Raw genomic sequence first — 15,489 nt, 5'->3', positions numbered from 1 at the left:
AATTTCATAAATTATTCGCTGAACCCTGTTGTTGAAGTACTCAAAGTGCTTTTTATAAAAGGATAGTTAAAGTTCCACCAAAGTACAACTGCAAGTTGGTTTGCTTAAACGTCACTCTTATTGAAACGTCCGTGCAGCATTTAAATTATTAGCATAAAACTGGTATTACTCCGAGTAATTACTGGCTAGTAAAACTGAAGGGCCAACATTAGGAATAATTACTACACAGATTCGCAATAGTGTTTACATTTTAATGTGTACGTGGTTGAAAGGTGTATGGACTAACATTATCAATGTATTGCTAATTTACAAGTAACCGGCAGTTTTGTAGCTCCTTGTAATTTTCTTACATGTTTTTGGTGTTAAAGCATCACTCGAAAGAAGATATTTGCTATGGCTTTTTAATAGTCTTGAGTGCTTCCGGGGCGAGTTCATAAATGTTTGCTAGACTTGAGAAATCACTTTTGTTAAAACCTTAAAATAAGTAAACACTAAAATTATGAAATGTCTGAGTCTTGTGTGTCCAGCACATTACCACTACCGGATCGAGGATTCCTACCATTTCAAATCTGTACTTTATAATAGTATCTGCAACACACTAAATTTATCAGATACGAAGCTGTTATGTGTCAAGCGTAAATAAATGATGTGTAGAATACAGAGTTTGGAGCTGACGTTTGAGTCGTTGTGTTGACTCATTGAATGTAACTATCATTTCTCCTTTTTGTTGTTATTCAGCAACGGCTCAAGGAAGCTATACAGCAGGAACCTGAACTCCATTGACAAAATTTCGATAGCTGGTTGGGGATATTTTCTGGGTATTTTGATATAAGATACAAGTGGTCTCTGATGGATTGTTACATAGTAACTTATTTTTTTTTTATTTCTTACCCCGCTTTATGTTTCTACCAGTATTCCTCTGACAATATCTGCACAACGTCGCATGTGCTGTCTGTCTTACACGGAAACAATCTTGATCGATTCACTCGAGCCAGCCGCTGTGGCCGAGCGGTTCTAGGTGCTTCAGTCTGGAACCGCGGGCCCGCTACAATCGCAGGTTCGAATCCTGCCTCGGGCATGGATATGTGTGATGTCCTTAGGTTAGTTAGGTTTAAGTAGTTCTAAGTTCTAGGGGACTGATGATCTCAGATGTTAAGTCCCACAGTGCTCAGAGCTATTAGAACCATTTGATTCACTCTGAGTACTTGCAGTCGACAACAGTAATGCCTACTTACCTCTTCACTCCTTAGCTTACATTCAGTACAGCTCTGTCTGGCAGCATTAGTCGTTCGTGAACAGCGACAGACAGTATTACGGATGAGATCACCAATGAACAGTCAGATGATTTGCACCTAGTATGTGGGTAGGTATAAGCACTTTGTATCTTGAAACTTCCTGGCAGATTAAAACTGTGTGCCTGACCGAGACTCGAACTCGGGACCTTTGCTTTTCGCGGGCAAGTGCTCTACCAACTGAGCTACCGAAGCACGACTCACGTCCGGTACTCACAGCTTTACTTCTGCCAGTATCCATCTCCTACCTTCCAAACTTTACAGAAGCTCTTCTGCGAACCTTGCAGAACTAGCACTCAGTTTTAATCTGCCAGGAAGTTTCATATCAGCGCACACTCTGCTGCAGAGTGAAAATCTCATTCTGGAAACATCCCCCAGGCTGTGGCTAAGCCATGTCTCCGCAGTATCCTTTCTTTCAGGAGTGTTAGTTCTGCAAGGTTCGCAGAAGAGCTTCTGTAAAGTTTGGAAGGTAGGAGACGGATACTGGCAGAAGTAAAGCTGTGAGTACCGGACGTGAGTCGTGCTTCGGTAGCTCAGTTGGTAGAGCACTTGCCCGCGAAAGGCAAAGGTCCCGAGTTCGAGTCTCGGTCGGGCACACAGTTTTAATCTGCCAGGAAGTTTCATATCAGCGCACACTCCGCTGCAGAGTGAAAATCTCATTCTGGAAACTTTGTATCTTCTTTTGTTCTTCGGGCGGCGATGTTCATTTGAGTCTCCCTGGGTCCTGAGCCAGATGATCGTGTCTGGCTCGAAAACTTTTTCGTCGATGTGTCTCGCCGACACTGTCAAGCGCCACTGCTGAACTCTAACTTCCCTTAATTCCTACTTTCCCTTCATCCTTGGATGTAGTGGGCTTAGGAGTTGGCGCCCTGGTTGGAGCACTGCACGTCTTCTGACGAACTTCGTCTGCAACAGGCGTCGGTGCTGCAGCTTGTTCTGTTGTGCTCATGAAACTCGATAAAGGCAGCACTTTGGGAGTAACAGCGACAGTGAAGACTTTCATAGCAATTTCATCGTAGTGTCGTCAGTCCGTCGGATTGACAGCTGTCCGAACTTCTTTCACTGCTGTTGTCGTTTACTGTATAAACGCTCAAACTTATTTCTGGGGGAGAGATTTCGTAAAAGACCATGATGTACCGTCCACCCAGTTCCATATTTTAGTATCTAACTTATCTGAAAGACGTAGGTGTAGGTGCAGTACTTCTCTGGACGCAACGTTCATCTGCCAGCGAGTATATCCTGTCCTCTTCCTCACCAACGCCAGACTGGCGTGGCGTTTGCTATTGATAGCGGCTGAAGATTTGATGTAGTGCTCCACATGTGGAAGGATTAGTATGACATCGGTGTCTCAGGAGGAGGGTCAGGGCAATGAGCTGGCTCCCTGTTGCTGGTCGAAGCTTGTCTGACTACCTAGTGTTTCTATACATCTCCTCCACGTAGATGTAATTCAGTACAGTTCATTCTCCACTCCTAGAGGTGGAGTGAGCTGTTCGAGATGCGGCCCATTAATAATCGCTGTTCCATTCAGGTAAGTATCAGACAAGCTGATAGTGGAGGAAGTGGGGGTGCTAATTGGGAATAAATGGAAGGCGTTTACCAGTTCCAGTGTACGCCTTTCAACCAAGGGAAACCTCCTAAAAAGCTTGGTCGGAACTGGAGAATTTATTTCGTAGACATTATTCTTCACTGAGGATATTGTCTCAGCCAACAATTGAAATGTGTACATATATGGTGTGTAAATGTTGTTTGTATACGTGTACGTGTATTGAACAGAGTATAGTGTGATTGCTATTTTGCATCTTGTGGTACATAAGGTGGACACTTAGGTTAATGCAACCACGGGCATCACCTCTGGTTGAGTAAAAGTTAGACTACTGTGTTGGATTCCAGTACTGAGCCACATAGTCTCTCCTCTCTTACGAAGACAAGAAGCTCTGTTGAAATAATGAATAACCTTCATCTAACCATCCGTGAAGATATTCCCGGGTTGATGACAAAGTGACTTCATTCCAAAAATCCATCCATGTAACTGGCCCAACAGCTCGCTAGTAGCAACTTCAGTGTTGAAAGCGAATGGTGTTAAACGTAGTCTAAGAATGCTCTAGCTCAAGTGCGAAATCTTATTGAGACCCCATGGTAGGAATGTCGAGGAATGTAAATTGAGAGCCTACCTGGGTGAACCGAAAGATATGTTTATGGCTACATCATGAATCCCCTGACATTAACATAAGAATTATTTGGTAGTTTAATGAGTCAGTTGTATTTTTATTGTATTTTCGAATGTATTTCATGTGCAATGCTATACGCTAAACAGGTAGATAAAAGTGCCAGTATAAGCACTTTATCTTTTAGAACTACAATTGTGTGAGCATTCTTTTTGGTAACCTTTGAGCCAGTAACTGATATTCACATTCTTGACCTTTAGAGTATCATACTTGAAAGACCATGTAAGTAAATTTCGTTGACTTTCATAATATAAAGTTTAATCACATATGTTAGTATTTGTATTAAAGCGATGTTTGAAGAGATTATGTTACTATAGTCTGATATGAATGTATGCACCTGACTTAATAGTATTGGCATGCAGATAGAGATGCTTTTATTGCGAAACGCGTGTTAATTAATTGAGGATGATACAAGTTGAGCTGATACGCGATGAGTCTGTCATTACTGATGCTTGAGTGAATGCAACACTGGCGAATGATCTTTATGTTCCGAGAACATTCATTCTCACTGTTCAAAGAGTGCAGCAGTCTACAGAATACATTTTCGGTATACTTGATGGGTGTTGGTGAGAAACTTCATGTTTTTAAACTTCAGTGTAAAGCTTTACTTTGGGGGGGGGGACTCATTTGTGTACTTGATTGCTATGTGGCAGTGAAATTCAGTTAAATGAATGGGAAAGTAGAAACTACTGTTGGTATGTACAAACTTAGAAGTTCATGACGTTGATACGGGATTTGTAACTTACTGACATTATTTGAAAAATAGGAAAAAAAAGCCTTCTTCATTTATGTTTTCCATGCTTTTTCTGTCTATTCCTGGTGGATGCAAAGATTTTTTGTACTGAAAAGACATCAGGGCATTAAACGTCTTGATATTGAACGTCCAAAAATCATACCAACTTACCATCGGCTGTCGGTACGTCTTCTTCTATGATGGTCTATTTAAATTATGTAAATTATTATGCTGTGTGTGATAGTTGTGTTCATGATTTTATTTTGATATTTCATAATTTTGCGTTTTATTTTCCTGATTTCTTACGTAATAAACTATCCATGTGTAATGAAATTCTTGCAACTGACTTAGGTACTCACAAGGAGCAGACATAAATTAACAGAAATAGCAATAAAAGGCCAGAAAGTGTAGAATAAGGTGATTTCAAACATATATAGGGCGTTCGAAAAGGAGTCAGATATTCCTACAGGAGGTAGCGTTGTTAAAACTAGAAGAAAAGTTCCGATAATGATATACCTAGAAACCAATGGCCGTAGAGATACGGTCCGTTGAAGATCTGCAGTTGACATCCTGCATTTTATTTACAGAGAGGAAGGGCTCACAAGAGAGAGCATAGCAGATTATCATATTACGCGCGTGTGGGCAGATGCAGATACTTGAACAATTAGGGTCGCTTCGGTGTGGGCAGGAATTCTCGGTGACAACCTCATAGGGACAGACACTTTACTTAAACAGATCAATATTGCAGTGTATAATTGATTTCTGTGCGATGAACTACCAGCGCTATTGGAGAACGTTTACCCAAGCAGAAAGACAACCACTGTGATTTGTGCATGACGGCGCACCATCACGTTGTCTACTGATGGTACAGCAATACTTTACCGAAACGTTTCACGGGTGATGGGTTGATCGAGGAGGTGCAGAAGCATTGCCTCCCAATTCACCTGTACTGAATCCGATGTATTTCTGGCTGTGAAGTCATGTACAGGCACTGATGTACGCCCGTCCGTTGAGAATGTGCAAACATTACAAGAGTGTGTGACCAATGCGTGAATCGCAATCCGAAGCCAGTTGTATTTGAAAGAGTTCTTGATTCCATACGAAGAATGGCTGAAGTATGTATGTGTTAGGGTGTGTGGTAAACATATGCCGTTCTGACTGTACTTTCTGCTTGAATGTAACAGACTTATGCGAATGAGAGAACAGATCGGTCCGCATCTCAACAGGTATTTGTTTTCTGACGTACCTTTACAGTAAACTTTCTTCTAATGTTTACGAATGCTACTTGTTGTAGGAATATGAGATACTTTTTAAAAAAAAGTTGTAATTATTATACCGCAGGTGATTAATGTATGCGAAGTGTGTGTGTGTGTTAACGGTACATAACTAAATTATATCCATTTGCAACTTCCAAATGCTGTTAGCCACGTCATACATTAGTGGAGGGGCGATCAATTTAAAGGCACGTTTTCAAAGATGGGCTAAAGGCCGTCGATACACAGAGCAGTAAACACGTCTGTGAACAGACGGAACAGCAGCACAAGGGCGGTATTCGCCTTAAAGGTTCTTACTCGATCTCTTAGTAACAAGTGAATAGAGGTCATAAATGAGTGGTAAAGTAGTCGTTTGAGATGCAGTCACTAAGTTAAAGTGATTTATTTGTCGATGCTACAATTTCGGGAAGACTACAGGTAGGTTAGACATCATGTGGCACTGGCGGCCGTTCCCTAGCGCTCCTCCTCGTCGATGTCGGCGTCAGCGACAGCGTCGAAGCCCTCAGCGGTGTTGCCGTCTCCGACGAGCAGCACCGTTGCCTCCTCTTCTCCAGACTCCCTGCCCAGCCTCGGCGTGAAGTCACCTGCGCATAGCGGAAACGGCTAAACTCACACACACGAAAGCATTTCTGGACCTACAGCTACGAGACAGAGCCATAAAATTTCGATTATCAGCTGGGAACGTAATGTTGCGTAATTAATTTTTGTATATTTGCAGGTAGATGTCTGTACCCCAGACAAAAACACTGAAGTGCCTGCGCCACAGTAGCATAGCATAGCTCTAGAAGAGACAAAAAAAATGGCGCATTCCATTAACAAAGCGGAAAATCATGTGGTAAATCATTTTCTGCATCTGGATACGATTAACTCTCTAACAATCCATACTGATTTGGTGGGGGTGTAAGACCAGAATATACCACCTTATGACATAGTGGGCAGGTGGAACAGACATATTGTAATCAAATAAGAGTGAAGAACGAACAATGTGACAACCCATCTCTCTGTAAATAACCAGATATCATAAGAGAATTGAATGATCAGAAGCACTGTTAACTTTGATGTTCTACCTGCTAAATTGACAACTCAAAATATTTCTTCATGTGCAGTACAATAGTTCCACTCACACATTTCGTCTCGCCAACAGTGTATAATGATTGCAATTAACATGTGGCAATGAAGGAATTTAGTATCATGGGTTTCCACAAAGATCAGTATTGGGCCCATTACTTTTCTCATTATATGTTAATGATGTGTCAACTATAATCTGCAATGGAAAATATCACCTGCACGCTGATGATCTTCACTTATATCTTATTCCAAGCTCATCAGACTTGGGCACAGCCACCCCATTTACCTGTCATATCTGAGTGGGTGCAGCACATCGGTTGGAAACTTAACCCATCTAAAACACAAATACTCTCCGTCGCTCACAAGACTTATTACCACGCTGTTCAGAGAATTTCTTCCACCCTTAATCCTAAACAGCACAGAAGTAACCTTTCCCTCCTCTGAAATAACTTGCAGTTATTCTGCACCGTCATTTAGACTGGATTGAGATCACAACTGCAGTCTGTAAAAAAAAAAAAGTCAGCATCACTGCATTCACTACAGAAATATAAAAAAGTATTTGCTTTCGAGCTTAAGAAGAAGATCGCAGAGTCACTAATAGGGCCCATACCTGACTAAGGGGGATGCTATACTCCAATGACTTTTCCGAAACTGGTTATGAATGCTGATGTGCGATACATATGTGGCATACACTATTTCGAACATTTCACTCCTGCCTATGAACAATTATCATGGTTGCATGACGGTAAATGTAGAGACTATGACACTCTGTATTTGCTCTCTCGTATTCTCAATCATTACATTCCGTCTTACGTATCTTCAATTCTTAAACTACTATCTGAACAGCACAGTAGAAATACTTGTTCTCAACAAAGTAAAATCCTTTCTTTACCTTCACATAACACTGCCATGTTCTCTAAATTACTTTCTCTATCAAGAATCTTTGCAACAATCTTCCTCAAAAATCAGTCAAATTAAATTCCTTCCGAACTTCAAAAGACAATTAATGGTCCGCCTCCTATCACAGTAGCTATCTCTCCCGTGCACTTGTCTACAGCATCCTCTCGTCAATCCCCCTCCCCTACAACATTTACCTCTCCCATGTTAGCAGAGTTCTTTAATTTCTGTTCCTCCCTAAAAGCCATTGTCACTGTCATTTCTGTCTTCTCCTCATTCTAATCCCTTCGCTTCTGACCGCGCGGGATAGCCGCGCGGTCTAGGGCGTCTTGAAACGGTCCATGCCGCTCCCCCCGTCGGAGGTTCGAGTCCTCCCTCGGGCATGGGTGAGTGTTTGTTGTCCATAGCGTAAGTTAGATTAAGTAGTGTGTAGGCTTAGGCATCGATGGCCTCAGCAGTTTGGTTCCATAAGAACTTACCATAAATTGCCATTTTTTCCTTCTATAATACTGAACATGTAAACAAATATGCTAATGTAATGTGCGAGTATATCATTCTTAATGCCCTCTATTATTATCATTATTATTATTAGTGTCAACTTATTTTCACAGTTATTATTATTATCAATTATTATTACCATTGTTAGTGTCTATTATTATTATAGTATTCTTATTATTATTAATACTGTGAATGTTGTTGTAGTATCTTTCGTATGTATCGTTCCTGGTCAGATGTGAGAAAGAACCTCAAGGACCTAATAAAGTCAGGTCAAATAAGCAATAACAAATAAAACCTACGTATCACAATTGAGGAAATAGTACAAAAAGTGAAAATCATTCATGGATCCGTTTTGTTTTGGACACCTAATGCAAAATCTTGAACACGAAACGGCCGTCTTACGTTGAGTCCTGAGGCTGCTCATACCTGTTCAAAATGTCAGGTGAAGTGATGCAGCAGCGGAAATGTTTTAGCTGTGTCAGGCCAATCCTGGTGACTGACTTAAGCCACCTAATCAATACAGAAAAGAGCAGGTTGTGTAACTACAGCGTCAAGACAGAGGAGCAAAGCAAGCAGTGGAAACATGTTGTCTCACCACTGCCAGGAAACGTGAAGATGCAATTGACTTTGTGACCGCAATGGAGTGATATTAACATGTTATATCTGTAACGGCAAAAACTGTCAGAGGAGCATGCTGCCGAAATATGAGCAATTCATGGCAGGCTGTCAAGGCGAAGCTTCGTGCGTGCAGTTTTCCCAGAGAATGTGTCTGATCCAAAACAACCTTTCATCTCATACTGGACAGGACACAGTCACACATGAAGCTTCTTTCCTTACTCTCCACTCTGTCTGAGATGCAACTCTGTAACTTCTTCTTTCCTTGGATGAAGAAGCCATCGTGTGTAAGGCATTTTCTTTCTTAACAGGCCAACATCCACTCCTTGAGATGGAAGAAGAAGAAGAATATATTCAAGTTCAATATGTGAAGATAACATTATAAAATAATGCAATACCTTTTTCTTTTTCCTGCACTTTCTTTTTCCCTGCTTTCTGTTTTATTTGCGTGATACATTGAAAGTGTTATTTCGGGATGAATTTTGTAAATATAATTCTTTGTGCAATTATATCTCTGCGTACGTCATGCATTGTTCATGAATGTAATTGGTAGTTTTCATTTGTTCTGATGATGTATGTTCTTACATTTATTAAGATGATGATAAAATTCAGTTTCCATGAACAGAACCATACTAAGTTGCAGTTTTGTATGAAACTGTAATTCGATATACTCGGATGTTTTGAAAGTATGGTGTGAAGCAATATGTGTTGAATGGTGTAGAGCTACAATTGATCGGTCGAAGGAGAAAGCAACAACAAAGAGTCTGGAGTGAGACAAGAAGGTGAAGTTCCGCCTGAGCGCTGTTGGCTGATGTAAGGTAACTCTTTGAACAGCGATACGCTCTGTGGTTTTGGTGTGTACCGCAGACAAGGAATTAACTATATCTGTCACGTTGCGTCTTAGTCGGAACTGCTACTCGGCTCATTAATCTTAAAAAGTATGATCTGCAGATCGCAAAGGTGCGTGACAGCTGTTAAGTGTTCGGTTTTGATTGTAGACAGCTAGGATTGTTCAGTCCATACCGCGGATTGTAAAACTATACAGAAACACGGTAAAGCACTTCCTTGTCTTGAACTGATATTCAGAACTTTAAGCTTGGAAGTACGGTGTGCGACTAATAGGAGCTTGGGGTGACTACTGTGCAAAGTACAGAATGTTTGGTGCATATCGCGGACTGTTAACTCAAAATGCAAGTGATTATAAAAATGTCCATTCCTACTTCGGATGGCTATACTGTGAAGTGTGCCGAGCCGCGGTCTAAAATCTGAAACTGTGACTAGTAACGGCTACCAAATGTTACGGCGTCGGAATACGCATTAACTGAATGAAGCATGTCTTACTTTGGTCCCTGCATATCCAGGGTGAAAATTATTTAAACCGAGAAACTCTGGGAGGTTTTAGGGGACATCAAAACAAATATTTTCCCCTAATGTCGCTTTTTTCCTATGAGGAGTATTTAAACCGTAAGAGGAAGATTTCTCTGGTAGCAAATTAATTAAACCAAGCAACACTCTGCCAATCCACGTTTCTGGGAACCGTCGGTCCAGGAATCGACGCACATGATGATTGAAATGTGCCGGCACCCCGTCATGTTGGAACCACATGCGTTGTCTTGTACGGAGCGGGACGTTTTCCAGCAATTTTGGCAATGCTCTGGAGAGAAAATTCCAATAGTACCTGCCACTTAATAGTACCTGCCACTTAATGGCCTATGTAGCAGATACGGCCCAATTAAACAGTCCCCAACAACACCCGCCCACAAATTAACGAAGAACCATAATTGATGAGCGCTAGTATCAGTGACATGTGGGTTATCCTCACTCCAAACATGCGAATTGTGCATGTTGAAGACTCCATCACGCCCGAACGTTTGCTTCCTCGGTAAACAACACAGAGGATGGAAATGTAGGATGCATTTCACACTGTTCCAGGTACCACTGTGAAAACTGTGCTCTGGGTGGATAATCAACTGGTTCCAGGTTGTGGACACGCTGTAAGTGAAATGGACGTAACAATTGCTCTCGAAGGACTGTTCTTACATTCGTCTGATTCGTCCCCATGTTACGTGCAATTGCACGAGTGCTTCACATGCTCCAAGACAGCTTCCTCAAATTGCAGCGTTCTTACCGTGCGACGGCGTCCCTGTCCAGGTAATCTGCTAAATGACCCGGTCTCACGCAGACGTTGGTACACAGCAGCAAAGGTCGTGCTACGTAGTACGCACCAACCATATCAGTGTACGCAGTCCAGGTATATCGCTCCATTAGTAAACACAGACAATGCACTACTACACTGGTGGACAGCAGTTTCCTACAACTGAACAGCGTCATATGGCCTCCACCGGTTTAAATAATCCTCATAGGAAAAATGACATTAGATGAAAATATTTGTTTTGATGTCCCCTACAACCTGCCAGAGTTTGTCGGTTTAAATACTTTTCACCATGTAGATGCGCTAAATGAGATAACTGTACAACCATCGCGCATTGCCGCTGCTTTCACAACGGCGGCTTCGGTCAAAAGGAACAAATAGACGGCGATAATTACTGGACTGCACGCTCAAGGATTATGGACCAACGACGCGAACGTCGTCGACCTGCCGACAGCACTAGCTAATCGGCGACTGATTTTGAAAAACACTGATAAAAGGCTCAATTCTCACGAACTGTTCCTCTAAATAATGTTGCAGGGACTTTTTTTTTTAAAAAAAAGAAGCTTTGGTAGTCACTACTTTTACGTAAGAGCAAATTACAATACTGAACTGCATTTTATTTCTTTTCAGTACCATTAAAAGTTGATACGTTCACTAAACCATTTTTACTATAGGCGCTATAATTCTGGAAACTCATTAATATTCGACACTGTCTTTGTTATTGCTAATTACTGCTATTATTACTAATGAGGCCAAAGTTATTCGTCCTTTCTTTTATGATTCACTTTTAATCTCTTGTTTCTGTAATTTGTGTTTATCTTAATTTGCATATTTTAATGATTTTTGCTTGTTCTTGTGTGGACTACTGTCCTGTGTCGATCAAATACGCGTCATGTACGAGACCAGCGTTACGTCAGCAGACAGTAACCCACCATGACTTGTCCAGAGTGTTTGCTGCAACATTTTGGTACGGAGAAATATTTTAATTTTTGCAGATGCGTGAATGCATATTATGGTAAGGTATTGAAAGTCATACCTGCATATGTGAGCCTAATATTCAGCTAATCCTGGGAAAAGGTAAATATTCTTGGTTTCAGTGCCTCATAGCTTAAATTTGTGTGAAACCAGGAGAGACGCGTCAGGGTTCCCCCACATTTATTAGATGCGTGCGGTCACTTCTAATTAGATTAATATTCGAGGGAGCCCTGTTTCGGTACAATGGAGAGTAACTGAAAGTTTTCAGTTTTGTCGATGACATTTTCAAATTGTCAGACATGGCATAGGGCTTAAAAGATCAGCTGAACAAAACGGATAATATGTTGAAAAGAGGTTATAAGAAGTGTATTAAGAAAAGTAAAATAACGATAATGGAATATAGCCGAATTAAACAAGGTGATGCTCACAGAAACACACACATCAAAAAAAGGTGTGCATCACCTCGGTTCCGAGATTTCCAGAACCTGTACAGAAAATTGGAATGTGATCAACATAAACATCATTTCCGCCCTTTTTCTTGCTCATGAAAACCATCCGTTGCATGGTGTGCCACCATACAACAAGACGTTCAGAGGTGGTGGTCCACATTGCTGTACACACCGGTACCTCTAATACCCAGCAGCACGTCCTCTTGCACTGATGCATGCCTGTATTCGTCGTGGTATACTATCCAGAAGTTCAGCAGGGCTCTCTTGGTCCAGATTGTCCCACTCCTCAATGGTGATTCGGCATAGACTCCTCAGAGTGGTTGGTGAGTCACTTCGTCCATAGACAGCCCTTTTCAATCTATCCTAGACATGTTCGATAGGGTTCACGTCTGGAGAACATGCTGGCCACTCTAGTCGAGCGATGTTGTTATCCTGAAGGAAGTCATTCACAAGATGTGCACTATGCGAGTGCAAATTATCGTCCGTGAAGAAAAATGCTTCGCCAATATGCTGCCGATATGGTTGCACTGTAGGTCTTAGGATGGTATTCACGTATCGTACAGCCTTTACGGTGCCTCGAATGACCACCAGCGGTGTACGCCGGCCCCATATAATTCCATCCCAAAATAGCAGGAAACCTCCACCTTGCTTCAATCAATGGACAGTGTGTCTAAGGCGTTCAGCCTGTCCGGATTGCCTCCAAACACGTCTCCGACGATAGTCTGGTTGAAGGAATATGCGACACTCATCGGTGAAGAGAACGTGATGCTAATTCGTAGCGCTCCATTCGGCATATTGTTGGACCCACCCGTACCGCGCTGCATGGTGTCGTGGTTGCAAAGATAGACCTCGCCACAGACGTCGGGAGTGAAGTTGCGCATCATGCAGCCCATTGCTCACAGTTTGAGTCGTAACACTACATCCTGTAGCTGCACGATAAGCATTATTCAACATGGGGTTGCCGTCAAGGTTCTTCTGAGCCTTAATCAGTAGGTAGCGGTCATCCAATGCAATAGTAGCCCTTGGACGGCCTGAGCGAGGCATGTCATCGACAGTTTCTGTCTCTCTGTATGTCCTACATGTCCCAACAACATCGCTTTGGTTCACTCCGAGACACCTGGATCCTTCCGTTGTTGAGTGCCCTTCCTGGCACAAAGTAACAATGCGGACGCGATCGAACCGCGGTATTGACTGTCTAGGCATCATTGAACTACAGGCAACACAAGCCGTGTTCCTGCTTCCTGGTAGAAGGACTGGAACTGATCGGATGTAGGACCCCTCCGTCAAATAGGCACTGATAATTCATAACTGTTTACATCTTTGTGCGGGTTTAATGACATCTTTGAACAGTCAAGGGGACTGTGTCTGTGATACAATATCTACAGTCAACCTCTGTCTTCAGGAGTTCTGGGAACCGGAGTGATGCAAAACTTTTTTGTTGTGTGTAGTTTAGGAAATTAGATATCAAAAGTAGTCGATGAATTTTGATGTTTGTGCAGTAAAATAATTGATGATAGCGAAGATATAAAATGTAGACTGACAATAACAAGAAAATCGTTCCGAAAAAGAAAAAATTGTCAATATCTAATATAAGTTTAAATTTTATGATGTTTTTTTCTGAAAGTAGTCTTGTATGGGCGTAAAACGTGGTAGATAAGCAGTTCAAATACTAAGAAAATAGAAGCTTTTGAACGTGATTCCAAGCAAGTATCCGCCTACGTGACTAAATGATCAACATGTCTGACTGCTATGGAGAAGACACATTTTTTTCTGGGTGAGAGGATTATTAAGGGGTGCACTGAGACTCATGATGCTGATTGAGGATTAATCTGAGTGATAAGTAGCGGCTCAAAGGCTGGAAAACTGTCAACGGCAGAGAGAGCTGACCCCATAACCCTACATACTGCATCCGAATGACTCCGTTAGCAGAGGGTGACACGGCGGTTGGTCGGTACTGGATGGCCCGTCAGAGCGTTTACCCAATAATGTTGGCATAATGTTTGAATAATTAATGAGGTGTTGCTGAAGCGAAATGGGGAAAAAAGAAATTTTTGGTACATCTTGATTATAGGAAGAGACTGGCTAATAGTAAGTATTCTGCGGTATCAAGGAATCTTAAGTTCGGCAGTGGAACGAAATGTGTAGACGGAAACCATCTCTTGCCTGCAGTAAGCAGATCCAAATAATGTAGGTTGCAGGAGATGAGTCTTGCAGAAGAGTCTTGTTGAAGATGAACCTATGTGAAGAGCTGCATCAGATTCAGATGAAAGACCACAACAAGAACAATCGCTATTTCTTCCCTCAATTTACTTTCCCATTTGTTTCTCAGCTGTGACTAAAGAGAAATTCCGACATCAGCTGCAACTGGGCGTTAAAATAAATTCAATGGCGACAAGAGAAAATTTGTGCTGGGTCAGTAATCGAACCCGGATTTCCCACTTCTCGCGAGTGGTCGCCTTAACTACTTTGATTGCCTGAGCACTCTTCCCATCCATCTCAAATTTCCATACCTCGTAGACTACATACTAAATGTCCCCCTGCCTATTATCTGCATTGCTCACAGCCTCACCCGATTCCCACAACAGGTATCATTATTTGCCGTCAAGGCGCTTATATTTATATGCATGGCGTCTGTTATTTCAAACATGTCCGAAAGAACAGACACAATTTATGATTCTGCAGCCATGTGTGGAAGAGAGGCTTTCAGTGAGTAATACAACACACTTTTCTTCTTATTAAGTATTCCAGTACACGCATTATTCCCCATTTTTTCCCCACATAATCCTGTTTTTGAACAGAATCTCTGCTCAGCACGGTGGCCTTACCCCACTTTATTGCGAGGGCCTGAGTGTCCGCACAGTACACTCCGCTGGTCGACGTCGCAGCCAGCGTTTTGCTGCATCAATAACCTGCCCTCACCCAAGTACTAGTTTCCACAGAGTGCATCCTTCATTGGATCAGAAAGATGGAAAACGGAAGGCGCGAGATCCGAGATGTAGGCTGGACGAGGAAGAACAGTCCAATGCAGTTTTGTGAACTCCTATCGAGTGCACAGAGTTGTGCGGGTCCTGTTGAGCAGCGAGTTGTTTGATTGTGATCCATCGATCATCAGCACTGTAGGAGTCACAGCTGTGCGGCACGCAGAAAATCGGGACAGCTTCTAGCGACCTTATTGCGATGAGAATGGACGCCTCGCCCAACGACTCACCGTGCTTCTGTTCACCCATATCCCAATAGACACTAATATCTGCGATCCTCTGGTTTTGTGCCAAAACAACTCAATGACAGCTCTCTGCTTGGAACGTACCTCC

At 42.1% G+C, this 15,489-nt stretch overlaps 1 protein-coding gene across 1 annotated transcript in view; it reads right to left on the bottom strand.

The window, feature by feature from the left end:
• Positions 1–5,875: 5,875 nt before the first annotated feature.
• LOC126281579 (uncharacterized) overlaps positions 5,876–15,489 on the bottom strand; it is a 108,855-nt gene continuing 99,241 nt past the window's right edge. Inside the window, exon 5 of the mRNA XM_049980661.1 lies at positions 5,876–6,108. Within this exon, the coding sequence (XP_049836618.1) occupies positions 5,978–6,108 (131 nt within the window). The 3' untranslated portion in view covers positions 5,876–5,977. The remainder of the gene's footprint in view (positions 6,109–15,489) is intronic.

The sequence above is a fragment of the Schistocerca gregaria genome, chromosome 7, assembly GCF_023897955.1.
Source record: "Schistocerca gregaria isolate iqSchGreg1 chromosome 7, iqSchGreg1.2, whole genome shotgun sequence".
Classification (NCBI taxonomy): domain Eukaryota; kingdom Metazoa; phylum Arthropoda; class Insecta; order Orthoptera; family Acrididae; genus Schistocerca; species Schistocerca gregaria.
Note: the sequence above shows the minus strand (reverse complement) of the source record. Positions and strands in the feature narration are given on the sequence as shown.